The sequence below is a fragment of the Agelaius tricolor genome, unplaced genomic scaffold, assembly GCF_023055355.1.
Source record: "Agelaius tricolor isolate 1412-34295 unplaced genomic scaffold, bAgeTri1.0.p SCAF_12, whole genome shotgun sequence".
NCBI classification, from domain to species: domain Eukaryota; kingdom Metazoa; phylum Chordata; class Aves; order Passeriformes; family Icteridae; genus Agelaius; species Agelaius tricolor.
The window spans coordinates 9,881,773-9,907,245 of NW_027269272.1; the positions used below are offsets into that span (position 1 = coordinate 9,881,773).

At 44.7% G+C, this 25,473-nt stretch overlaps 1 protein-coding gene across 14 annotated transcripts in view; it reads right to left on the bottom strand.

Annotated features, from left to right (window-relative positions):
* Positions 1-8,816: 8,816 nt before the first annotated feature.
* DOCK10 (dedicator of cytokinesis 10) overlaps positions 8,817-25,473 on the bottom strand; it is a 144,091-nt gene continuing 127,434 nt past the window's right edge. For 9 of the 14 annotated variants that reach the window (XM_071437513.1, XM_071437512.1, XM_071437511.1 and 6 more), the window contains exons 46-57: positions 25,330-25,387; positions 24,905-25,003; positions 23,213-23,319; positions 22,622-22,744; positions 21,580-21,693; positions 16,552-16,698; positions 16,009-16,219; positions 13,835-14,025; positions 13,078-13,178; positions 12,602-12,740; positions 10,631-10,706; positions 8,817-9,533 (exon numbers count right to left, since the gene is read on the bottom strand). In XM_071437513.1, the coding sequence (XP_071293614.1) occupies positions 9,466-9,533; positions 10,631-10,706; positions 12,602-12,740; positions 13,078-13,178; positions 13,835-14,025; positions 16,009-16,219; positions 16,552-16,698; positions 21,580-21,693; positions 22,622-22,744; positions 23,213-23,319; positions 24,905-25,003; positions 25,330-25,387 (1,434 nt within the window). In that variant the 3' untranslated portion in view covers positions 8,817-9,465. The other 5 variants (XM_071437517.1, XM_071437518.1, XM_071437508.1 and 2 more) reach the window with 3 other exon arrangements.

The window sequence follows — 25,473 nt, forward strand, 5'->3', positions numbered from 1 at the left end:
TGCAGCAGGCACAGACCTTTTGATGTACCAGAAGCATCTGAGCAAATGACTTTTGTCTTGTAACCCTGTACAGCTGCCCCTGCTGAAAGGGCCAGATGACTCAGGAGTTTTGGACAGTGAAAACCTGGCAAAGCTGTCCTTTGCCACTGGGCTGACCAGTGTGTTCCCTGAAAGCAGAAAGAGCTCCATAGCTCCATGCACCCAACATTGTTTTTTGTAAATTCAGAGGGGTCCAAGACGTGTGCTTACCCTGGATGCTGCTGCTCTGTGCCATGGAGGGAGCCATGCTGGGTGCCTCTTAGCCATGGCACACTTGCAGGCTGCAGATTTTGGTGAGTGCATCTTCAGTGAGCCTGCCTGAGCCTGCTGCAGACACCTCTAACTGTGTTGGGTTTGCTATAAACCTCAGCTTTAACAGAAGGGGCAATTTCTCACACCTGAGATGCTTCAGCAAGTTATCCTTGGCAGGATATGGACCCAGGCAAAATTGTTTTCACCCTCAGTCATATCCAAAGCTCTTGCTAGGAGCCCCATAGCAATATCTCTGTGTGGCTGCTGGTGCATGTGCTCTGTCTCAGTGCACTGTACAAACTGCATACCAAATTTCTGCAGCAGAAAACCTGCAAACCAAACACAGAAACCTTGTGGAGCATCTTCATCCAAAGCATGGGGAGCTCAGCTCGTTGTTCTGCCCCTGCCCAGCAGGGTGACATGCAGCAGCTCTGTGTGTGTGCAGGGTGACATGCAGCAGCAGCAGCTCTGTGTGTGTGTAGGGTGACATGCAGCAGCAGCTCTGTGTGTGTGTGCAGGGTGACATGCAGCAGCTCTGTGTGTGTGTGTGTGCAGGGTGACATGCAGCAGCAGCAGCTCTGTGTGTGTGTGTGTGCAGGGTGACATGCAGCAGCAGCAGCTCTGTGTGTGTGTGTGCAGGGTGACATGCAGCAGCTCTGTGTGTGTGTGCAGGGTGACATGCAGCAGCTCTGTGTGTGTGTGTGCAGGGTGACATGCAGCAGCAGCAGCTCTGTGTGTGTGTGCAGGGTGACATGCAGCAGCAGCTCTGTGTGTGTGTGTGTGTGCAGGGTGACATGCAGCAGCAGCTCTGTGTGTGTGTGTGTGTGCAGGGTGACATGCAGCAGCTCTGTGTGTGTGTGTGTGCAGGGTGACATGCAGCAGCAGCAGCTCTGTGTGTGTGCATGGCTGCTGCAGGGGCTCCCTGGGGAAGGGACAGAGTGCAAACTGCCACCAGCAGGAAGCAGCACCTGCACAGCCAGCACCACTGCTGAACAGCTTTTGGAGCTGTCTCACTTGCCAAATCCCTCTTGCTCCCCTGACCTAGGTGAGATAAAGTCAAAAAGGACTCGTTGCTACTCTAGCACAATGATTTTTTTTAGCTTACCACAACATTTTGTCCTGGAGAATCCATCAGCAGCAGGTGTGTGGATGTTTTCTGTGACATGCTGCAGCTGGAGGTGTGTCCTGCCTCCCAGTGGCATGGGAGTCCCTGTGCAAAAAGACAGAGCCTGCCTTTCCTGGGGCTGAACCCGACCAACAGAGCACAAATACTGACATCGCACCTCCGGCAGCAGTGCCTCAGGCATTCACCTGGGCAATCAGCTAATTACTCACTGACCAGATTCTTTACAGGGCTGTTTGGAGCAACCCCAGTTTTAGCTATGGGGGTACCTCCCCTCCTCTGAGCTGGCACCTCTCTGTAGCCAAACAGAGGAACCTGGAAGCCCATTTTGGTACATGATACAAATGCTGAAAAATACCCATTCTTATTCTGAAAAGTGTGGCTTTTGGGTCTTGCCTATTGCACAGCTGAAACCTGCTATTCCTAAGCCCCTTCCGAAGGACAAGGGGGAGAGCAAAAAATGCACTTGCTTACTTTAAACATAAAATAACAATACTTATATAACCTTTACCTTTTTAACAGGCCCATAGAAAGCGGCATGGAGATCTGCAGAACCCATGCACAGGTCACCTATGTACATTTTCAGAGTGCTCCCAGCAGAGTGACAGCAACCCAGGGGCTCGGCAGGACCAGCCCAGGAGGGAACTACGAGGCTGCAGGATGCTCTGTCCTGGCATGGAAGTGGCAGTGCTCCACTGAGTGGGATGGGGACATGGGACAGGGGGACACAGGGCATGGGCCAGGGGCTGCCTTTGGGCACAGACAGGAGCAGCAGCACTCAGGGGAAAGAGGCAGAGCCCATGGAATCCCCCAGCCTCACGTGTAGCCGGGAGTGAGCGGGCAAACCTGGCCTCGCCTCCCTCTCATGATTAATTAAACTAATTAAACACTCCCTCTCAGCCACAGCTGAGTGGGGACTCACTCATAGCCTGCACAGCAAGGCAGTTGTGGGGAATGAGCTCCACAACCTCCTAGAAACAAGATGGCAAAAATCAATTATATCTGTAAAGCATTCTCAGGTTTCGACATCTCATTAGGTAATGATGGCACAAAGATATCTGATGAGCCTGTTAAATGGTAATTGTTTAACTTATTAATGTCTGCTAAGCATCCTTTTCCTTTTGCAAGGACCATTTGCCTGACTGTGCCTTAACTCCCACATGTATACAGAAAATCCCACATGTCCCAGATTAAATGAAGCTTTGATTTTGAGCATTCAAGGTTCCTGAAAGGGGTCTGAATTCCAGCAGGGGATGCTCAACACTTTTGAAAAACCAAGCTTAACCTGAAAATGTGAAATAGACACACCAAGATACATGAGTCACATCTGAAAACCTTGGTTTTGGACTGGGCTGGCATGAAGTTTGGCTACAGAAACATTTCAAACTTTTAAGAGGACACTTTAGGTGTCTGTGTTGAATTTCCAAGGCTCTGTCCCTTTAAATGGATCCTCAAGTTAGTGTGGAATAATCAGAATTAGTCTCTTTTATGCCAGCCCCCTGCAAGCACAACATATGTTGCAGAGTACAAACCCATGCCTCATGCAAGACAATCTTTATGCTCAGCTGGAGATTTTCATAATGAGGAGCTCACAACTGGGCCCAAATTTACCTGCACAGAGCAATAGCTTTCAAATTAAAACAAGCCCTCACTCATGGGAGAGAGCATCATGGTTACAGAGCACAAAATACATACTAAAATTATTATGATTAATAATAATAATAATAAAAAATAATAACAATAATAATAATAATTTCTTACTCTGCTTTCTTTTCTCAAGCAAAACACCCCATATAAAACATGAATATATTTGAAACCCTGCAGCTATAAGGTATCCCACCACAGGCAATCTGTGCAATGACATCTACATCAGAACTACAGGCAACATCACATGGCATTTGCAGGTCACAAAAACCCATCACAGTGTAAGGAACACCCTCACAGCTGTCCCTAACAAAAAGTGAGTGACTACAGCTCACTGAAACAGCACGTGGGGAGCATAGCTTAAAAACCACTCAACTCAGCTTCTGTAAGATGAGGAGTAGTTCATAGGAAAAAAGGAAACTGCTGCTATTCAGATATAAGATGCTCTAGTGAGTTATGAAAAACCTCAACCTGGACAGAGAAGTCAATAATTATGATTGCACTTTTGTGTTACTGAGAATTTTCTAAAAGTGCCTGTACATTTTCAACTCAATGAAACATTACAAACCATGCACATATCTTGTGTAGGCTCTGACTCCCAGGTTAGAGAGCACTCATTACTCTGACTCCCACCTGACTGTGCCTCAGAGATGCTCTTGAAGGCCCAGGACATGCCCAGGGCTGATCCCAAACCTCTGTTGGGTACAGCTTCCATGAGGGGCAGCAGCACCTGCTCCCACTGTGCCATCAGCCAGAACTGTTTGGGTGTTGTCACCTTATTGTAAATCTTCCATACCTTCTGGGTGATCTCTCACGGGCATCTCCTCACAGCACTGACTCCTTCTTCACAGCACAGCCAACAAACTCCATCTCTCTCCTGACCCAGCTCACCCACTCTTTTATAGCACTCATCCTTATTGGACACAGCTGTGGCCTATTAAGGGCAGGCCTGTTCCTAATCTTTTGTGATTAGCACAGCTGCAGCTCCTCAGGGGTGAGACTGCCTTCTGCACTATCTTTATTTTCTCACATTCTATCCCCCCACATTTGGGTGCCAGTGTTTTTGCATCTTGAGGCTATAGTGAGAAATACACACACCATTTACTGACTAGGAGGCTCTCCCAGATGAGCTCTTTACCATCCTCCTTAAAACCACTCAATACTCTCTTGGCCTGATAATCTACATGCTGTGGCAGCTTTCCCCTAACACTGCTGGTTTCACTGTACTTTTACTTTTTCCCATCTCCAAATGCTCCAACACATGCCTGGAAGGTAGGAAAGTTACTTGATATTTTCCATAGCTAATATTTCACCAAGGAACTGTGCTGGATTGTTCTTGAAAAGAATAATAATGTTCTCATTTCCTCCCCCAGCTGCCCAGCGAGCTGATGGCTGCCCAGAGCTGCTCTCTGTGGCCTGCAAACAAAAACAGGCTGGAAGGGCCCGTGTGGGCACCCAGGCTGGGGTCTGCATGCTCTGCCACTGGCCATGAGCCCACCCTGGGCTGTCAGGGCTGGCTCAGCCCCAGGGACCAGCCTTGTTTGGAACAGAACAAACTCTGCACGTCCCTGATTTAAGTAATTTTGAAACAAAAGCATCAATTTGGCCTTTCCCAAAATTTCCCCTGCTTTTCCCAACTAAAATTGGTCATTCTGTTCAGTTTTAATTAGCAAATAATTTCAGTTGTGTTTCCCAGTAGGAAGGGTTCTGTGTTTGAAGTCGAGGAGAGGCCAGCCCAGAAGGAGGCAGTGGAGCAGAGCTGTGAGAACGGCCCCTGCACAGGCTTTGTAAGGAGGCAGGGGATTACAGCCCTGGGTCCCTGTGATCCAGGGTCCCAGCCCTGGCAGCTCGGACCCTGCCCTGCTCCAGCACCTCTGACCCTGGGGAAGTCCTGAGCCCCTGTGCCCAGCTCTGTGTTCACACTTGGACCTCCCACGAGCCATGCTCTGCTGTGGTACAGGGCAGCTGTTCCCATCACAGCTCACCTGAGCAGGCAGAGGCTGTTCCCATCACAGCTCACCTGAGCAGAGTGGCTGTTCCCATCACAGCTCACCTGAGCAGAGGCTGTTCCCATCACAGCTCCCCTGAGCAGGCAGAGGCTGTTCCCATCACAGCTCACCTGAGCAGGCAGTGCTGTTCCCATCACAGCTCACCTGAGCAGGCAGTGCCTGTTCCCATCACAGCTCCCCTGAGCAGAGGCTGTTCCCATCACAGCTCCCCTGAGCAGAGGCTGTTCCCATGACAGCTCACCTGAGCAGAGTGGCTGTTCCCATCACAGCTCCCCTGAGCAGAGTGGCTGTTCCCATCACAGCTCACCTGAGCAGAGTGGCTGTTCCCATGACAGCTCACCTGAGCAGAGTGGCTGTTCCCATCACAGCTCACCTGAGCAGGCGCAATGCCTGTTCCCATCACATTCTCTTAAATGAGACTTGCTTTCTAGTTTGTTTGGTTTTTAAAACATTCTTTCTTTTTCTACAGATTTGAATGCTTTCTTTTGAATCCTATTTCTTTGTTCTCATTTGATACTTGATTTAAACACCCTTTGATTTTAACTGCCTAGGTTCAGACCTTACTTCATGGTTTTAATTTGTAGTGACTGTGAACACTGATTATTTTTGTGATAATCTAAATACTAAGAGAAAAATCTTCTGTGTGCACACCAAACTTGTTAAAAATTGGTAAACACATTCAAGTCCATAGCAGATATCCTGGACAGATCATCTGTCTTGAAAGATTCATTGCCCCATGTTACTTACAGCTGAAATACTGAGCAGACAGTGAGCAGTTTAAAAAATGTTCAAACTGATGTAAAAAGTACCTGCAGCCTGGAGCTTCTCAGCACATGTGGGACAGCAGTTTTCCTGCTGAGATGAAAAAAGCCACATTTAAAGCTATGTGTGGATGCAATTTCACTTCCCAGATCCCAGGTCCATGGATGGCCAGCACAGGGGTGGTGTGTCTGGAGTATGAATGGTATAGATCATCCCCTTCCATTTCTCATTTGGATATTATCCAAAAATAATTAAAAAAAACATTTCCTCTTCAGATCAATATTACATTGCCAAGATAACATCTCTCCAGTGAATGTTAAGATATAATTACCCTGTAAGGAATGATTCCTATTAATCATTTAATACAACTCCCTCTAATTGAAATTTAAGCCTTTGGTTGTGGTTGGGTGTCACTAAAGATGTGATTAAACATAAAATATGTATAACACTTAACTCCTTTTGGGGTGTTGAGATAGCTCCCACTAAGTAACAAACATGAATAATTTCTTTTGCACTCTGTAAAGTTTCTAAAGCAGCTCAGTTTGAGCCTGGCTTGCACAGATCTCCCTCCCTGGATGAAAGGGAATCTGTCACCAGCTTCGCCTACAGCACCAGGGGGATGAGCCTCCTCCAGCTGGAGGAAGAGGTGTAAGAATAGATTGTGAAATAATTTACTGGAGAAACCCTCAGCCCCAAGAACAGCCAATCAAGATCTTATGGCTGCCCTAGACAAAAGGAGTCTCAAAGGGGAGCTTTTGGTAGGAAAAAAGAAATGGTGCAGACCTGATGTAATGCTATGAGTTTAAAAAGCAGCAATTGAGTGAAGAGCCTTTTCCTACAGCATCACAGACAGGCAGGGTGTGGGATTCAGTGCTACACTCACTTCTGCATTTTGGGATGCTGAATTTCATCATGGGAAAGGGCCAAAGCCCATCCTTGTAATCATCCTACAGCCTCGCATGCCTCCTGCATTTCTTTCATTCTCTCCTCTCAGACAGTGGGACCATCCATGGTTTAATGCTTTGTTTTCTCTCCCTGCTGCAGCCTTGGTTCAAAGCTAATGTTTGTGCTAATTGCTTTCACCCGACTGTGTTTAAAGTGTGTGAACACAGCAGGAGGGGAGGAGCCATCTGGAGCAAGGACCCAGCTACACTCAAGCCTCAGCATCTCCAACACCGGCAACAAGGCAAGCCCAGAATATGGGCTGGTTCTCAAATCCCAGAGGAGGCTGCAGAGCTGAGTGCTTAAAATAAACCAAATCCCTTGGATTTGGATATAAATATATAATAATATATTATATATTTATATCCAAACATATATATAATTTGAATATAAATAAACCAAGCCCTTGGACTTACTCATGAAACTCATTTTGTGTGCAAGCTATTGAGAAAACAATCCAGGGATTTCCTTACCTCTGCTTTACAGACCACAGCTTGGCTTCAGCCCAGCCTGCCATGTTCCCTCAGTGCAAACCATGCTTGTGCAATCCAGTTATTCCCAGAGGTGGCCACCAACAGATGTAGCTGCTCATTTCTTGTGAACATTAACTAGAAACAGTCTGTCTCCAAATCACCTTGATGGCTTCTGATGTACCCACCCATAACCATCATAAACACAAAAGGAGTCCAGTGAGACCAACCAACCAAGGGACAGAGGACTTGGTGCTCACTCACCTCTCGGTACAGCACAGTCCTGCTGCCACCTCTGATGACACATATATACATTATATATATATATATATATATATCCTCCCATAGATATATATAAACAGCAGGTGTATATATATATATATATATATATATATATATATATATATATATACATACACACAGCACAAAGCAAGTTACAATTTGGGCCAGACCCCATTCCTTTCAGCAGATCACTGTTGTTGCACAGTGCAGTGTCCGAGGAGCAGAGCCGGGCCTGTCAGGGTGAGGATGAGGAGGGCTCAGCTCCTGCTCCTCAAACCCTGAGCTGTGCTTGATGCTGCTGTGCAGTGTCCTCTCCCTTTCCTTGGGCTCTTTCCAGGTCCCAGGTGAGGGTCACGCTGTTGCTGCACTGATGCTGGAAGAGGGCCATCCCAAACCAAGGTGTGCCTGTCCCAAGCACTGCCCTCCTTCCCCCACCAGCCAAGGACACTGTGGGGTTCCAAACCTTAGCCAAGAATTCTGGAAAACTGCTGATGTGCAGAGTGAGACAGCAGCAGGTGCTGGCAGGTGGAGGCTGGGTCATGGCACCTCTACCTTACACACAGAGATGAAGGTGGGGGTGAACTCAGAGCCCACCCCTGACTTTGGACTGCAGGGCCAGGCTACAGCTCCAGCTGAGATGCACCAGTTGTGAACTTGGGGTGTTAGGAGAAGAGACAGGAGGGCAGAATGAGGCAAAACACTGGAAAATTCCTCCTGGTACCCCCAGGTAGAAAGCCACAGCGCTGGCCTCTGCCCTGAACAAACCTGTGGAGGCCTCAGGGCAACCACCAGAGCTTCTCCAGGGGAAATGAGCTGAACAGAAAAAAAACAGCTTAGCAGAATTGTGGGGACTGTGTGCACAGGAAGGAAGAATTCTAACACACAGGTACTACAAGCAGGGACTGCTGCAAGCAGGGGTTTTCTGTGAATGAACATGAAGGAGTGTGGGAACTCCTAAGAGCTGGAACAATCACTCCACTTTATCCCCACGTGATGCAGAAACTGAAACAAACATCTCATAAAGGCACGTGGCTTCCCAGTGTGCCCCAGGGAAAATCTGGGATTATGAACTTCAAAGGAAAATCTGAGTTTTCTTGGTCTCAAGCAGGAGAACTACACCAAGCTGCTTCTCAGGGTGACTTCAGTCTGGGGCCATGGAGAGAACCCAGAGCCACGTTCTGCAGATGTCATAGGTGCCTTTATCAGCATCCACAACATCACAGAGAGTTGGGATGATCCTGATCTCCACCACTCCAGAGAGTGCTGTCACAGGAATGAACCAATGCACAGAGCTTCAAAGAGAAAATTTTATGGACGCTTTTATACACATACACAAATATTTTAATATAATGGTAACTGAAATGTTATCCATATTCTTAGTACTGTCATAATTAACTAAAAAGATATTTTTTAAAATTTTGTAAAAATGACATATTTTACACATCTTCTATTTACAATTGCAATATGCTTAAATGTTATAAAACATCCACTCTGACCTTTAAAATATATGTATACTAGGACTTAGTATTAGATATATTATAATTTATAGCAAACTTAGAGTTTGCTGTGTACCTATCTATTCAACTGGAATTTTGTAATCAGCCTGGCTTAATAAAGGCTGCTCAAAACCAAAAATTGACAACAAAAAAGAAAAAGAAAAAAGAGAGGGAATGTGCAAATATTGGGGCAGGCAAAAAAAAACTTCTCAAGCTTGCATTTTTAAAATAACACCGTGAAGACTTCCAATAAATTAAAATCTTAACCCTCAAATCCTTTTCCTGGTATTGTCCATCAACTTAATTTTCAGTACTATTAATCTAAAAGGAAAAAATCTCCTCAACAACAAAGGACAAACCCCACCCCAGCCAGCAGCTCTTCCTGAGGCTGCAGTCAGGCATCAGGGTTTGCTGGAGTGGCTGCTGCTGGCACAGAGGAGCTGGCTCTATGGATGACTCGGGAATACGTGCGCTCCATCCCTGGATGCTTTGCTGAGTCCTCCTTGTAGGCAATCTTTTCAGGGGAAAAAAACAAAAGCAACAGTGAGAGAGATCTGAATTATTTGGTGTCTGAAGTGTCTGCTGTCTAACCAAGGGTTTCCCATTTTTTTATTGTTACACAATGATGCTAAGGATCTGACAGAGGAAAGGGACCTTGCCCTGGTAAATGGAGTCTGCAGGGATGGGCTGGGCTGACTGCTGCCAAGCTCCATGGGGTTCCCTGAACTGCACCACTCTCACACAAGTCCCCTACACTTTGCAAACTCCTGGACACCTACATTAGCACCTCCTGACCATGGCACAGACAGGCCCAGCTCTGCCCACGCTGTCACCTGGGGGTGCAGCAGCCCCACAGAGCTGCCCAGGCTGGGCAGCAGGGCTGGGACCAAGTGCCAGGCTGAGCCTGTGGGCAGAGCTCCAGTCGAGCAGCAGTGGCAAAAGCTCTGCCCTGTCCTAAAGAAGGAAGATCTTTTTCCTGAAGAAGCTCTTCTAGCTTTGGTAAAAGCCCTTTATAAACCTGTCATCCTCCATGGGTGCTTTGTGGAAGCATACAGAGCAGAGACAGGGTGATCCCCACTGACCACACGGCACCAGCACTGGAAGAGAAGCCTCTCCCCTTGACAAAGCTGCAGGTGCAGCCCTACACCATCAGTGGCAGCTGTCCCTGGCCAGGGCTGCAGGCCAGCCACCCCTCAGCTGTCACCAGGCAGACCTGAGCACAAACAGCTCCAGCAGCATGGGCAGCTCTGGGCAGGAGCTGCTCTCACATCCTGGGCTGCAGGGAGGGCACTGGGACTTGGGCATGCCCTGGCAGCCACTTTTGCTGCTGTTGGCACTTGCTTTTGTTGCTATTGGCACTTGCTTTTGCATCAGAGGACTCTCGTCCAGCTGCCTCACTGGCCTCCCCAAAGTTCACAGCTAGGATCCTAAAGAACAGGGCTCTCAAGACTGCTCATGGACAACACATCACACATACAGCTTAGATCTTTTTCTAAACTCCCTGAGAAGGGAGAAGGGAAATGGAACAAACATATCCAGCAGAAAAAACAGCAAGTGAGGGAAGTATATGACCTTAAAAGAAAAAAATAGATGTAAGAAAAATGAACATACCACTTTTGGCTATAGTATTGAGGGAAATGTTAGACAGGGAAGAAGAGAAGCTGTATAAGCAAGGACCATGACAGAGCTGTCAGAAAAGAAAAAAAAAAAAGAGAAAAACAAAAAAGAGAAAAAGATATGGTGATGAAAAAGTCACTGTCAGTAGGTGAGAAACAAAACTTTCTTGATACAACAATGGGAAAGATGGCAAATTGTACTGGTGTAAAGCACACAGCACAGATGCAAGAGAGCCTCAAGCTTTCCAGCTGTAAGATAAATATTTCAGCCACAGTTTATGGCATGTGATTTCTCTGAGGAAATACTCTGCTCAGAAGCAGGGAGTTCATGAGTTCATGACAAGAGGAGTAGAGTTTTCTCAAAACCCCCCACTGCCCAAAAAATGGGGCTGTCACATTTTAGGCTTCCCCAAAGTATTGTAAGTGGGAGACTGTTTTCAGAGTGGACTTTAAAATTCAGATGATTTTGGTAAAAGAGATGACAATTTTGACTTTTGTTGGATGAACTCTTTACACATTAGCACTGATTTGTACACATAATTTTGTATTCTTTAGTATGAAGAAAACTCAGAGCTCATGGATATAAATACAGGTATGAGCATTTAACAGAACTCTCCAAATGTTTTATGAATGCTGAATCTCATGGGCTGCTCATGCCTCTTTTGAGCTGACCATCCATTTTCCATTCTTGTGGGAAACAGTGGTTCACACAAGACATATGGTGCTGCCTATGCACACTGACTGATGGCCAAAATAACTTCCATGTGAGATGCATGGATATTGATCAACAAACAACACTCTTAACACTTACATACTTTTCAAAACAGTGATAATTACTGGTTAGAATCACTGGAAGGCTTGAGGTTCACAAATCTTTATACACCTGAAGAGGAGAGGAGCACAACTCCCAGACCTGCAGCCACCCCTGACTCCATCCAGCAGGTACCAGGCCTCCAAGCAATTGGGAGCTTTACACCCAAGGAAAAACTCACTCAGTGCCACAGTAAGTACAACAATGGCAAGAAATTCAGGTCAACCCTTATTCTACTCATATGTGAAGATGAATAATACAGCATGGGGTAATGGAGAGCCATGTAGGCACTTCTGTGAGATGCCACCACTGATACCAGTTGTTAAACCAAGTTACTGTGCACCAACAGGGCTTTTGGATGCTACAGGCACCTGGAAATGCAGCACAGCTGCTAGAGAGGAACTATTTATCACATGCAATCTAAGGTACCCTGCCCATAAACATGGAGAGATATAATTAAACATGGTTTAATTAGCACTTCAGTATGCAAATTGCTCAATATTTAATTTAAACTGAAACTATTAAAAAAAAAATCTGCCTGGACACAGCAGTAGAATAGCTGCAAGTGTGCACTGGAGTGCAATTCAGAATTTTGGGATACAATTCATATAATGTATATATGCTTGCTCATCCTTCTGAAGCTGCTAAAATACATGGCATCTATCTTGACAGTGTACTCAAGCAAAAAAAAAAAAAAAATTGAAAAATAACCTTCTCTGAAAGCTGACCATAAATAGACACAATAAGGATACCTCCTGGGGTTATAAGCTACATCTTAAAAGCAATTTACTGTTTTAATTAAATACAACACAGCTATAGGACAAAGCAAGCAAAGCATTGAGCACTAGTTTAGGCTATTTTTCTATGCCTCTAAACCCCAGCCAGCATTTAGCCTCACAAACATTCAGCTTTTCAATATGTAGCAAGGCAGAAAACAGACCTTTGTTGATCAGATATAGAATATACTTCTATTAAAGAAAAAAAGAGGAAGAAACAAAACCCAAAACCAAAAAACAAAAAAAACCCCTGCTTTCTGTCACTATTGCATTGCAAGGTTTTACTTCTAGTATTTTTCTCTACAGCTTCATTTGTCACTAGAAGACACAATTAGTCCCCCTCATGGAGCCCAACCAGCACCCAAATAGATGTTCTGACCTGTTCATTCATGACTGCAGAGAGCTCGCTGAGCATGTCCTTGTAGTGAGACTTCATCTCTCCCTGGTACTCAAACTGGTCCTCCTTGATGAGGCGCTCGTTGACATCCAGGGCATGGCCACAGGCTTCAGCAAACTGCCTGCAAGCACCAAAACACAAAAACCAGTGACACAGCTTTTGTAGGAATGAAAAAGCCTATCTGTACACACACAGTGCTGCATCTCTTCTTCCCCTTGCAAACTGCACCTTGTTGGAAGTGAATTTCAGAACTCATTCTCACATCAAAAGGAATGTATTCTACTCGGGTAGCCCAGAACTACAGTAAATGTTTCTCAGGAGTGACTTGTCAGATAGGGTAAATGCAGATGTAAATTAGGCTGGTTCAAATCAGCCTGACTCCATGTCTTGCCTGCCTGTGCCATGCAGAGTGTCCTATGTGCTATGTGGGGGGTGAAAAGCCTAATATTAATGTTTACCTGAAGATTTCCTTCAGAAGCTTAACTTGATTATCAGGATATCTCTTAGCATTTGTCTCTTCAAGAAAAGCTCGAGCATAGGCCATTGGTCCAGCATTTACCTGTGTGGGAAATGCACAGCTTAGGAACAGAGAACAAGCCATACATTGTTGTTTCTCTTGTGCTCCAGGGCTTGGAGACTGGCCTCAGGCAAGCTAGGCTGTGCGAAGAACATCCCCTCAACTCCTTCTGTCACCAGGATGGAAGCTGAGGGGTTTTATTGAGGAAATAGGAGCTGCTCAGCCTCGTACAGGCTGCAGATCTGTGCTGGCCTTTCCAAGTCCCCAGCCAGCTGAGCACCCAGACAGTTACGTGTTTGTTTGTAGATACTTCAATGAGAGCATCAGGAATACCTGTCACAATCCCAACTTTCTTGAATAGGAAATGACAAAGCCAATCCTAGCAAAACTCCCTTTAAAGAATCCACCTGCTTGTGATGGGTCATATTCTCAAGTGATACGGGACAGTCTTGTTGGAAAGGTCTTAGTTGTTATTTAGAGTAGACTTGAATTGAATAATTAGTATGAATAATATAAAACCAGCAGTCATCAATGCCAGTGGAAAACTTGCCATTCCTTAGTGTGTTTAGAGTGAGATCTAACAGCACTATAATACAAAGTATGCCAAAGACAAAAAATATCTCGAATGATGAAAATCAGAATAAAAATTCAGGTAGATGCCTTGAAAAAAGAGAAAAAAGGCAGCAAATGGACATTACCTTGACACTGACACTTCCTTGAAGCTTGAGCTGCAGTCGGATCATGTCCACTTCTTCCATTGTGCAAAGCTGATTGAGCTCTGAGACCTTTTTGGACATCTCATCAATGGCCACTTCGATGGGGTTCAGCTCTGTGCTGGTCTGGCTTATGACCTGAATCCTCTTCTTCACGTAGGGAAACAAGTGACTGGCTACTCAAGAGAGAGAGAAATGGCTCAGAGAACTCACCCAACAAGAGAGTATTTAGGAAAGCAGAACAACTAAGTCAAAGTATTAACTTTTGACTTTGTCAATCTCTTTATTAATCCACAAAAATTAAGTTTTAATCACTGAATGAGTAGAAGTGGCACAGAAGGTCCAAACTGAATTCTGATGTACCTGGCACTGGAAGAGCATTTCCTTTTGAACTCATCAAGGACTGCAGCCACACTGCACTTGCTCTTGGCCCAGCAGGCTCTGGAGCAGATGCAGTGCAGGTGCCATTCCAGCACCCAGCCACAATTGACTTCAGCCATAGCAGAAGCCTTGCTTTCTTCTCAAACTGAAAGTGCTTCAGTTTACACAGGAAGGAAATGAAAACACATGACTTTACCAAACAGGTGTGGGGGGAAAAAAAAGGAAAAAAAAGAGAAGAAAAGACCATTTCCTTTAGTGAAAAGCACTGATGTGAGGTAGGTGCCAAAGGGAAAAGCAGGGGAGAAGTCATCAAATTCCCACCTCATGGCAAAGATGGAGCAGGACTGAGAGCGGTGGGAGCTGATGACAGCATGTAATAACCCAGGGAAAATATTCTGCCAGAAAAACAAGCCTCTGTTTTTGCCAGGCAGACCATAACAGACTTTCACTTTCAAGTCAGTGAAAGTACCTGCTTCACTAGAGATCTCAAAACATCTACTGCTGCCCAAGCACTTAAAAAAACCACACACAAGCTGTTCCTCCTTTCTTCTTCTTACAAGCAGAGCTGTGTCATGTAACAAGACACCCTCAGACATCAGTGCCTCTTTCCTGGCTTGCCAGAACAAAACTTTTAGGTGACTATGCTTGCACTGTAAGCAGTTTTTTTCACGCTGTCCTTTGGGGGAAGGAGATGCACCGAAGCTGGCAAGGAACTGGATTTTCTGTCACTTGGGAGCCTTTGCTGTGAACATCGGCCTCTCTGCCCATGGCTGCCCATGAGAACAACGCCTCCATCTCAGTTCCTCATACATCAAAATTAAGACATGTCAAGTTTCAGCAGTAGTCTCACAAAGGAAGCTTTTTAAAAGAGAGATTTCAATCATGATAGGGAGCAAAAAGTTTCAGTTTAATATGACTCATTAAGAGAAGACATATCTAGTGCTCCTGACATTCCTGCCTTAAAACACTGATTGAAATCTTACGTCTAGCTTAAAAAAATTCTCTATAATGTATCTTACTCCCATTTTGAATACAAATGTCTATCTGCAAGTTTTACTCTTAGCAGAACAGACATCCTACTTGGCTTTTTCTTAGAATTGTTTTTTATTAAAAGAAAATGGTTCTGAGGGCTAAGCTGCCTCCAGCAAAACCACTCCCAAGTTACATCACTGCAAGAACAGTTAAGATGTTAATTATAAGGAAAAATAAAGCAGCTGAATGAAAATAACTATCCCTAAGATGGTCAGCAAGGAAGACGTGGCCAAGACCCACAGTGAAAAGATGAGTTATCATCCTGCACAACACTCACCTGCAGATGAACCTACTATTAAAACATCATCCTTAAAGCAGTGAAGAGGTACTTTTAACATTCAACCAAAATACTGCCATGGGAGCTGACAGAGGAATTATTCACCTTTAAAACTCTTTACTTCTAGTCAAGGCCTTTCATGGATCTCAAGGAGTTTGGCAAAGGCATTGTTATGGTGCATTAAGTCTGATCTGAGCTAAAACTTTTCTGATTGCCCTACATGCTTTGGAAGGTCTCCAAAATCCACGCATGCCCTTCTCCACTAAGCATCTGCTTCCAGCCAGCTCAGACCTAACAACCTCCAGTTTACTGCATGTCTGTCTCATTGGAGAGCAGGAAACGCAGGATCTCCAGAGCTGGACACAGGAGCCGGGCATGGCAGAGAGGCAGCGAAGCAGCGATGGATCCCCGGCCCTTGGGCTGTCCCTGTGGGCTGGGCAAGGCAGGATGGAGCAGGGAGCGGACGTACTGGTGAGGATGGTGCGCCTCTTGCACTGCTCCTCCACCCCGCCGTGCTTCTTGCCCGAGAGCGTGAAGGGCGTCTCGAACACAAAGCGGTTGATGTTGTGGTGCATCTCAAAGTCTGTCCTGCGCTCCTCGGCCTCCTTCTCCTCAAAGAAAGGGGTCACGTAGGTCACCTGGATGTAGGCGTATTTGGGATCCAGGTCTTTGGGGTTCACCTGGGGGACAGTGGGAAACAATAAAATTATGTTAAGTGTGATGAGCTTCCAAGGCATCCATAACATTTTTGATGTGTTTATTTATTTATAGCCACACCGATGAAAACTGAGACTTCCAAATGTAACACTCAGATCATGGATGGATATAAGGGCATTTTACCAAGAGTTCCCTAAGAAGAATGGGACCTTTGACAATAGCCATTGGCAAAAATGGATGAGAGCTAAATGAGACAGAAAACAACCTGCTTCTGCACAGCAGGAAACATCTGCCTGCTCCTCTTGCACCATGCACTCAGTTCTCTCCCTCGTGCAAAACCACATGCTTTTCATACCTTGTTGGAATCCTGGATGATCTTCACGTTATCTATTCCAAACTTGTCTGCATAAAGTTTCATCAGCCTTTGAGAAATCTCAGACAAGCCAGTTAATTTGGGCTCTTTATAAATATACTCTTTACCTTCCTCTTCTTCAAAAAAGCCCTGTTTAGAAAGAAACAAAAGGATACAGTGAACATAACAGCCATGGCAAAAATGAGGTGCTTACATCAGGAATCAGTATACCCACCAGAGCATCCAGTAGGCCACTTCCAGCACCTGAGTGAAAAGCTTACCTCTGTCCACTCCTAGCAGACATGTCCCCAGAGGTCAGTGTTTATACTGGTCTGCAATCTCCAAAGTTACCCAGGAAAAGATCCCTACACATTTATTCACTTAAGAGACTGAGCAGCTTAAAGAGTTAAAGGGCTTTCTTGAAAACGATGATGTGTGTATGATGCAAAAACCCTCATGGATTAAAAACTAGAATTAAAAATTCTTTAAATCTTAATAATTTGGTTCAATTAACAGCTGTTTGCTGGACACTGAGCCCAGCTGGGGTGTGTGCAGCATGTCACCTCCAGTGCATCCTCTGGGAGCCAGGTGTGCAGGCACAGGCTGCCCATGGCCATGGCATGGGAGCACCTGGGAACCAGTCTGCATCTCCTCTGAGCAGCTGAAGAGAAACTCTGGTGGGCACCTTGAAAGGCCACATAGAACTGCAGCACTTCCAGAGACAATTAGCAAATTATTCACGTTTGAAAAGAAAAAGAAAAACAACAAAAAGACACACAGACCATGTTCCTTTGCAACAAAGGTACAGTCTTGTTAAGGTCATTATTTAATACATTGGATGGACTTGGCAGAGCTTCAATAAAAGGGTTCACTGAAGAGCTGAAGATGAATCTGTCAGGCTTCAGAAGAAATGCACACTCTGAAAGTTACCAGAGCATTGCATCAGCTGCAGGTGAGACACTGAGCTGCCCCAAGATGAACATGTACATCAGTGCTGCAGGAGCAGCTCTCCCAGCTGGGCAGAAAGCAGCAGGTGCCCCATGAACAAGGGCTGCATTTGTCCTAATGCCAGGAGCAGCACCAGCCCTCTCCTAGGGTGTCTTGTGCAGCTTGGTGATGGGCACCACTGCAGCTACACTCAAAACCTCTTCCTTTCCCCTTAATGCAAAGTGACCCAGAGAATAACACCTGAAGCTGCAGGGATAGGGGGAAAGGCAGACAGCATTAATGAGGTCAGACCCAAGGCCCTTTGCACTTCACATGATGTGGCCTGGATGGCCAATTCTACAATATGCCTAAGCAAACTGCTATCTGTAGAAAAACAGAGAAGCAGAAATTAATGAAGGCAAGAGATATCTCCAAAATCTATTCAGAAGGTACTCATGCAAAATTCAGCTTTTTTACCTGGAAGTGTGTTTCAACTTTGCCCTCTAAAATTATTGATTAGGCAAATCTTCACCAAAAAAACCCAAACAGAATTAAAATAAAATAAGCTATGAATTTCATTACTTCTTTAGGACCTCCCAAGCTTTATTTCAATGGGGATTAAGAAATATGTGCATCTCTGGCTTCTCCTTCAGTGAGGACAAGGGGCAATAAAATTGTCTTTGAATTTGGCAAGTGTCAGGAGTACTGTGGGCATTACTGGAAACCAATAACTAATAGCTGCAAGAGCAGCTCATCTGACAGCATCTTCTTCAGCCTCACAGGGACCTTCTAACATCGCATGATTTTTAACAACATTATCAATTAAATTCCATAGGCATATGAAGACCTTCACAGGTAATTAGAGAAAAAAAATCTAGAGCTCCAAAGTTGCCATCCTACAAAAATCTGTTGAGCTGGGCAGGCAATTGACTTCCCATTGATTACACTGAGAAAATATCTACAGGATCATAATCTGGTTTTTGATCTTGTTTCCACTGAATCAAAACTGCTTTATGTGGGAAAACCTCATTAGTTTGATGCAATCATACTTAAACATACTACTCTGCACTGTTTCTGTCAAAAGACATCTGCTTTCTGTAACTATTTAGTGTTTTCAACAAAATCCCTCCTGTTTTCCAAAATGATCACATAGGAAGCTAGAATACAGTTTATGCTCTTAAACCCTGATTCTGTGTATGTTTGCATGCTGGAACAATCTCTGCTGATGCTGCATGGCACACTGATATCTCTGTTAATCGTTTTACTAAAAAAAAACAACCTGAAAACAAAAAAACTAAACAGATTTAGTCTTATCTCTAATACAAGAGACATCATTTAAGTAGATATTCCCTACACTATTTCAGCTGACAAGTGATAAGCAGAAGTTAACTGTGAGCTATAAATAATCATGTCTGCCATATGCTATATGTCTGGCAAAGACTATTAAAAGTAAGATTAAATACTTTTCAGAAGCCAAATATCCTCCAGTTTCAGGATTTTAAAATATTAAGCAGCCAAGGTTACATTATCGATGCATTTCCCTGGATTATTTCCACCCTGGCTGGTTTGGTCCTGCAAGGACAATGCAGCCTCACAGATGAAAACTGTGCCAGGGAGCAGCTGAGGGTGATGGAAGGCACATGACCTCCTGAACAGCAGGTTACTGGTTTCCACTGAGCTCTGATGCTCTGAGAGACAAGTTATCACTGTGGGAGTTCTGATAAGGCCCTTCCTCATCCTCACACCCCTCCAGACACAGCCTTGTAGCTCACAGTACATCAGACCCTTCTCTGCCCTTTGGTGAAAGGTGCTGAGGTCAAGCCTTCTGCTTGACCTGCCAGGAATTGGCATCTAATGGTTCTTTCCCTGTCTCACCTCACAGTAAGGGATTGTGATCACTATGAAACTGTGCCCTCCAGCTTCCCCAGCTTCTTGTACACACAGCAGAACAAACCCTCAGCTCTGCCTTTGCCTGACACTGCTCTGAAAAACAGGTCTTGAATGTCTTTGCTTATCAGCACAATATGAGTTCTCAGCTATTCAGTATATTTAACAGAATGCTTTTTGGCTCTTAATTCAAGAAAGATACTGACTTCTCAAACACTCATCTGTGAGTAAACTCATATGCACTGGCTAGTGTGGTCACTTGGGGGTGCAATGAGACATTGACATAAAGGCCTTTAACAGAAAGTGCAGTCTAAACCAGCAGCTGCCATAAGATCCAGCTCCCTGAGCTGGTAAATACATCTTGCTGGTGAAAACAGATGACTGTGTCCTCCCTGAGGATCACATTAATTCAAACCATCCTTGTACAGGGTCCCTGCAGCAATGCAGTAACCAAATTCTGCCTCTGCCTTTGCATGAAGAGCAGTTTTCAGGTGCAGCAGCAGATAATCTTTCTCTGCTAAGAACCCCCAAAATTCTCCCTCCCAGTATTAATCTTTTGTTCTTTAATCTGCTTTCCCTGCAGCTTTTGTTTCAGTTAAGGAACAGCAGCCACATCACATCTCTCCTGCAAAGGGCAAGGGGAAAGCAGTGCCTGCTGCCTTTAGAGCCCAGTGACTGGGGGGAACAGACAGAGGAACACACAGCTGTGACACAGTCATAATACCCTTTAGAGCACTAAAGCTGTTTAAATGAAATTGTCCTTGTGGCACTAGCACCCTGGAAGTCATTGCACTTTCACAGAGATGCTAACCCACTTCAGCAGAAGTGCTGCAGCTAAATTACCCCTGGGAGAGCCACTGGCTCTGGGAGAGTGCTGGCCAGAGGCTGCAAGTAGGAGAGCCTTGTTTTGCCCTGTGCTGCTCCCCTTTTGAGGAAGGGTAGGCATAAGGAAAACTCTGCCCTTCCTCAGGTGCAGCTCCTTGCATTTGGCAAATTCAGCTTTGCTAATCTGTCCAGAGAGCCAGGACCTGCCATTCCCCCTGAATTCCATTTGCTTGCTCCTGCAAGGCACTGCCAGGACCTTGGCCATGGCCATGACCTGCCCAGAGTGCTCCAGTGGCCACTGCCATGACCTCAGACTGACACAGCAGCCCTCCCCTTGGAAGCTGCAGTGCAGGCCAGGAAAGCAGGCTTGCATTCAAACAGCATTAATGCTACCCCAGGACTTGCACAGAGGAAGAGGGGCTCCAATCCCACTGCCAGTGGAGCTGGGAGGAACTTCCACTGAGATGAGATGAAGCAGCATTGGGCCCCACAGTGCACACACAACATGATGATAGATACAGCTCAGTAGTTCAGGTAACTGAACAAACAAAAGTTAGTTTGCAGGATGCAGCAATGAATGCAGCAATGTTATTTTATCTGCCATGAACCAAAGAATCGAGAGCACAGGAAAATTAATGTTAATTAACAGTAGAGGGAAGGATGAAGGATGTGTGAGGAGAATTAAACAAAACATGCAACAGAACTAGACTTACCACAGCCTTGAATAAGATCAAAAGGAGAAAAGAGCAAATTTCTGCATTAAAATCTAATTAGCAAACAGAATGATTCACATCAATCTGTTGTTTACACACTTTATAATTTAGAGCACAGGACATTTTATGCTTGCCAAAACCAGGACTAAAAGGAACATGCTGGATTGCTACACTGGTTTGTGGTGGAAGAAAGCACAAAATAATGCTTCAAGGGTGCTGAAGCACAGCAGAAGGAATAATGCTATTCTACAGTACATTGCACAGAACCAGAGGTAGCCTGGAAGCAGAAGGCAGAGTCAGTGAAAAACACAACAAAGCATCTATTCCATACTGCTCTGCTTTAAGATCTATTGGAGGAGAGTGCCATTTATCAAAGATGCCTTATCTGGTTCTACTTATGTTGTAGCTTGAAAAAACCTGCCCTGCCTCAGTCTCAGCTTTGCTTTATGAAGTCAAGAACTAAAGCTGACATGGAAGTCTGGTCTCTAATACACTCTAAATCCACAGCAGTGGTTTGCACAGAGGCAACTGAGTGCTCCCTGCTGACTAAAATCCTGCTGGGAGTCTGACCCATGAGGCAGCTTTCACCCTGGGATTCACCACCAAGTGCTTCCCTGAACTCTATCAGGAACAGGTCTGAAACCTGACTGTGGAGAGAGGAGAGCCCAGGCTCACTTACCTGCCCATAGAATGCCACCCTGTAGTATCTGCCAAAGAGGCGTTTCTCAGAGTTCACCACCTCTGCAACCTTCAGGTAGGAGCGGTGGATGTCGTAGTACAGGTCAGACAGTTTCTGCATGGACAGACAGAGGCAGGGCAGGTGAAGGCATGCCAGCACCTTGGGAAATGCCACCACAGCTCTGCACAGCCCTGCTTGCCTTAGCTGGCTTCCCAGGCCTTTGCCAAGGCGGCTGGACGAGCTAAGGGAACAGTTTAACCTCGTTAGCAGTCACTAAAGAGTCACTGCAAGGTTTCTGTCACCTTCTAGGGGGTTCTGTGGCAGTGGAGCCTTTGTGTGCAGGCTCATAGAGCATCACCCCACCACCAGACAGTGCTGCTGACCTGCCAAGGGGGCAGAGAACCCAAGTGTTATTTGTGCAAGTGAGAACAAGGTGCCAATACCTCCAATCAGCTCCCAACCCCACACAAAGATGTGCTTTCCACAGTTACCACTGAACAGCACTTTCTCAGGATGAAAGTGAACCAAAATTTCAGCTAAGTTAACATCTGAGGATCTGCTTCCCTAGCATACAGCCTATTGCTACCTACCACTTTGTGTCTCTTTCAATTTAAACCCAGAAAAATCAGTAAATGCAATCATCATCTGGCTATCCATTATGTATTGAAATTGCCAAGTAAATAAGAAACTAAGAAACCCTGAAATTGTGAAGAAATCATGCAATTTATCAGCATTTTCTGAACTTAAATACAATGCAAATGTGCTCTTGGTTTAAAACCCATGTAAAAAATCATAGCCACTGGCTAAGACGAGAGGTTTATTTGAAATTTTTTTACAGTTACTGTTGCATTGATGCTGAAAAGAGGCAGGAAAGACACCAATGTTTTTATTTTCTCACAGCACAAAACATTAAAAGGAGAAATTACAGTCAGGAAGAAAGAAAACATTCCTTTTAAAAAAAGCACATTTTTTTCCCTAAAAGTTTTGATCTTTAGTGTTGCCTTAGGATAATTAAAAAGACCCAAACCAAACACCCACTTACTTTAAAGTCCCTCTGCTTTTCACAAACAGCAATGATAGGCTTGTTGACCTCAGCAATAAGCTCATATCTCTCAGACTTCCAGAGGTAGTCAACACACAACTCCAGCTGTTCCACAAGGATATTCTGCAATTTCACAAACACAAATAGTTCAGTGACTTGACAGCTGGAGGCATTTAATTAATAGCAATGCAGCACAAGCACATATCCACGACTTCATTTTTATTCTGGAACTTCTGTATTAAGGTTTATTGCAATTGCACAATGTTTAATCAAGTATTGGTGACTTGGCTCTTCTTTAGACAAAAAACCTGAGATAACAGTAACATGAAAATACTTGAATAGTTGGCATCTCAAGCAGAATGATGGGTTTGCTTCATGGCCTTCCCCTGCCCTGACTTTCAGCTCTGGTACTTTATGCTCTCCTTAGCTAAACACCACTGCAACAGCTGTGGCACTTCACTCAAAAGCTGCGTGCCTTTCAACATTCCCTGAGTACACTCACTCTGTTTTTTGCCACAACATGCACAGGATTGCACTAGAAACAACATTCTGTTAATACAAACCAGGTATATAAATGTTAACATTGCTGACCTCATTATAGGGAGTATCTTGCATCCCAGAGTCTTCCTTCATAGCACCTTCTTCTTTAATGTTGGGGGTAATGCTCAGAAAAGCAGGCCATCCCATGGAGAATAAGCCTTAAAGTGCAAGTCACAAGAAAGGCTGTTAATGACTCAGTGACCAGGTATTTCAAGAAGTTACTAGATGCCACTAAAACAGAGCTGTTGAGTTCATTTCTTTTGCAGCCCAAGTAATGAGAGGCACAAATGGAGCTGATGGAATTTTTAAGACTATTCCACATTTTCCTCAGTGATATAAATTCACTTCTCCAGGCAAAGGGGAGTGCCAGCATTCTCCTGATGCAGTGTTATTCCTCTCTTCAGCATTTTGGTTCCTGAGCTCTAAGTGCTGGCAGCCCTGGCAAAGCTTCACGTGCAACGCTCCTTTGTGCACAGGAATGACCCTGGCAGGCTGAGGTGACACAATTCCCACCTGGGGAACCTGCAGGTGTCCCCCCTGTCAGTCCCCAGGACTGCAGAGCCCAGGGGAGGAGGCTCCAGGACACACTGGCAGTGGCTTTCCTGTCCTGCCCTGGCTCAGCACTGCTGCCAGGGCCCAGACAAGGGACTCCCCTGCAGAAAGCTCTGGCTGGTGGCAGCAGCTGTGGGTGGAAAGGCTCATAAGGAATAAAACTGAGCTTAAATCAAGTATTTGCTAAGCTGAGGCCTTTAGTACCAAGGTTGCAGCAGAAACAACTTGCACAGGCATCACCCTTTACAGATCAGCAAGGGTCTGCCCTGCAAGGATTTTACCACTGCTCTGGACCGGAGAAGGTAAAGCTGCCAGGGGAGGTGACAAACTCCTGACAAAGCCATTAAAAATGTTTAATTAACAGTAGGAAAATGCTATTATGGCTCAATTAAAAAGGCTAACCCATAGACACTGAGATGGGAGCCTCCATTCTCCCTCTCCAGTTTTGAAAACTGTTTAAGTTTAAAATCATCCAAATTATTCACTCCAGCTACTCTAATCTTTATTCAGGCAAAGTCTTTTAACACTACTGAACTGTCTCACAAGTGCTGCTCTTCACAAAAAGCTTCCTTCTAAAAGGATGCATTTTTTCATCTTGTCCAGAGACACTTCCAAATGTATTGAAGGACTATAGTCTTTCCATGTTTTCTCTTCACCAGATATTCGCCCTTGACCCTGGAAATTGCTCTTTGTGGAAATTGCTAACATATTTCATGCTGAGAATTACTATGAAATACAGATTTCATAAACTAAATAACCATTGGCATAGAAGCATTAAAAATATAAGCCTGCACTTTATTTTTAAATAAGTATCATAGATTTAAAATAGCCCCTTTATCTATACTAAGTTACATATGGACAACCAGATATTAATTCCATCCCCCTGCCCTCCCAGCTTTGGACAACCAAGGAATTGGACATGGATTTGCATGCTAAACACCAATTGACCCAAGAGGGATTTTCCTGCAAAAGCCCATAACCAGAGACATTCTGAGCAATCCATCAAACCAGCCAAAGAGCATCAGGAAAGGAACTCAGGATGTTTCCAACATTCCTTTCTATAACAGCCTCCAACATGCACTAGAAACAGGTTTGATTTGGTTGATATCTTTCCAGATCAGCTGGAAAGCAGCAGTTGGATCTCCTAATCATGTTATTTGACCCACAAACAGGCACGGTTAGAGCACTCACTTCCTCCATTGTGAGTTGTTAGTAACACATTACTATCAGAGACTTGAGCATCTTCCAGGAGCATACGTGAGGTACAAATCTTTTCCATTTTCCAGTAACCTATGGTATTGTAAGATGGTATTAGTATACTGCTACTGGTATGTGTTAATACATGCATATTTAATAACAACAGACTGACAAATGAAGCATTCTCCATTAGCACTAGCTTGCTAAACATTTAATTAAACCTCTTTACACAAAACACAATTTCACTGTTCCAGTCTAAGACAGAATTTATGATATATTTTAAAAATAAAACATTTGGGAAGAATTCTAGCTGCTTTAAGAATATTTTACATACAAGGAAGGAAAGCAGGGTAGCCAAAAATGATTTTGAACAATAATATTTATGGATATACAGTTGGTTTTGGATATGTTGATCTTACCTTTTCTCTTCAGGTACTCTGCAATGAGAGCAGCAATATGAATATAGCACATAGCAGCCTGTAACAAGAGACCAACAGACATGGATATGTTAAAGCAGCCTGAATTAAAGCATACATGTGATAAGGAGCATATACTTTCAGCAC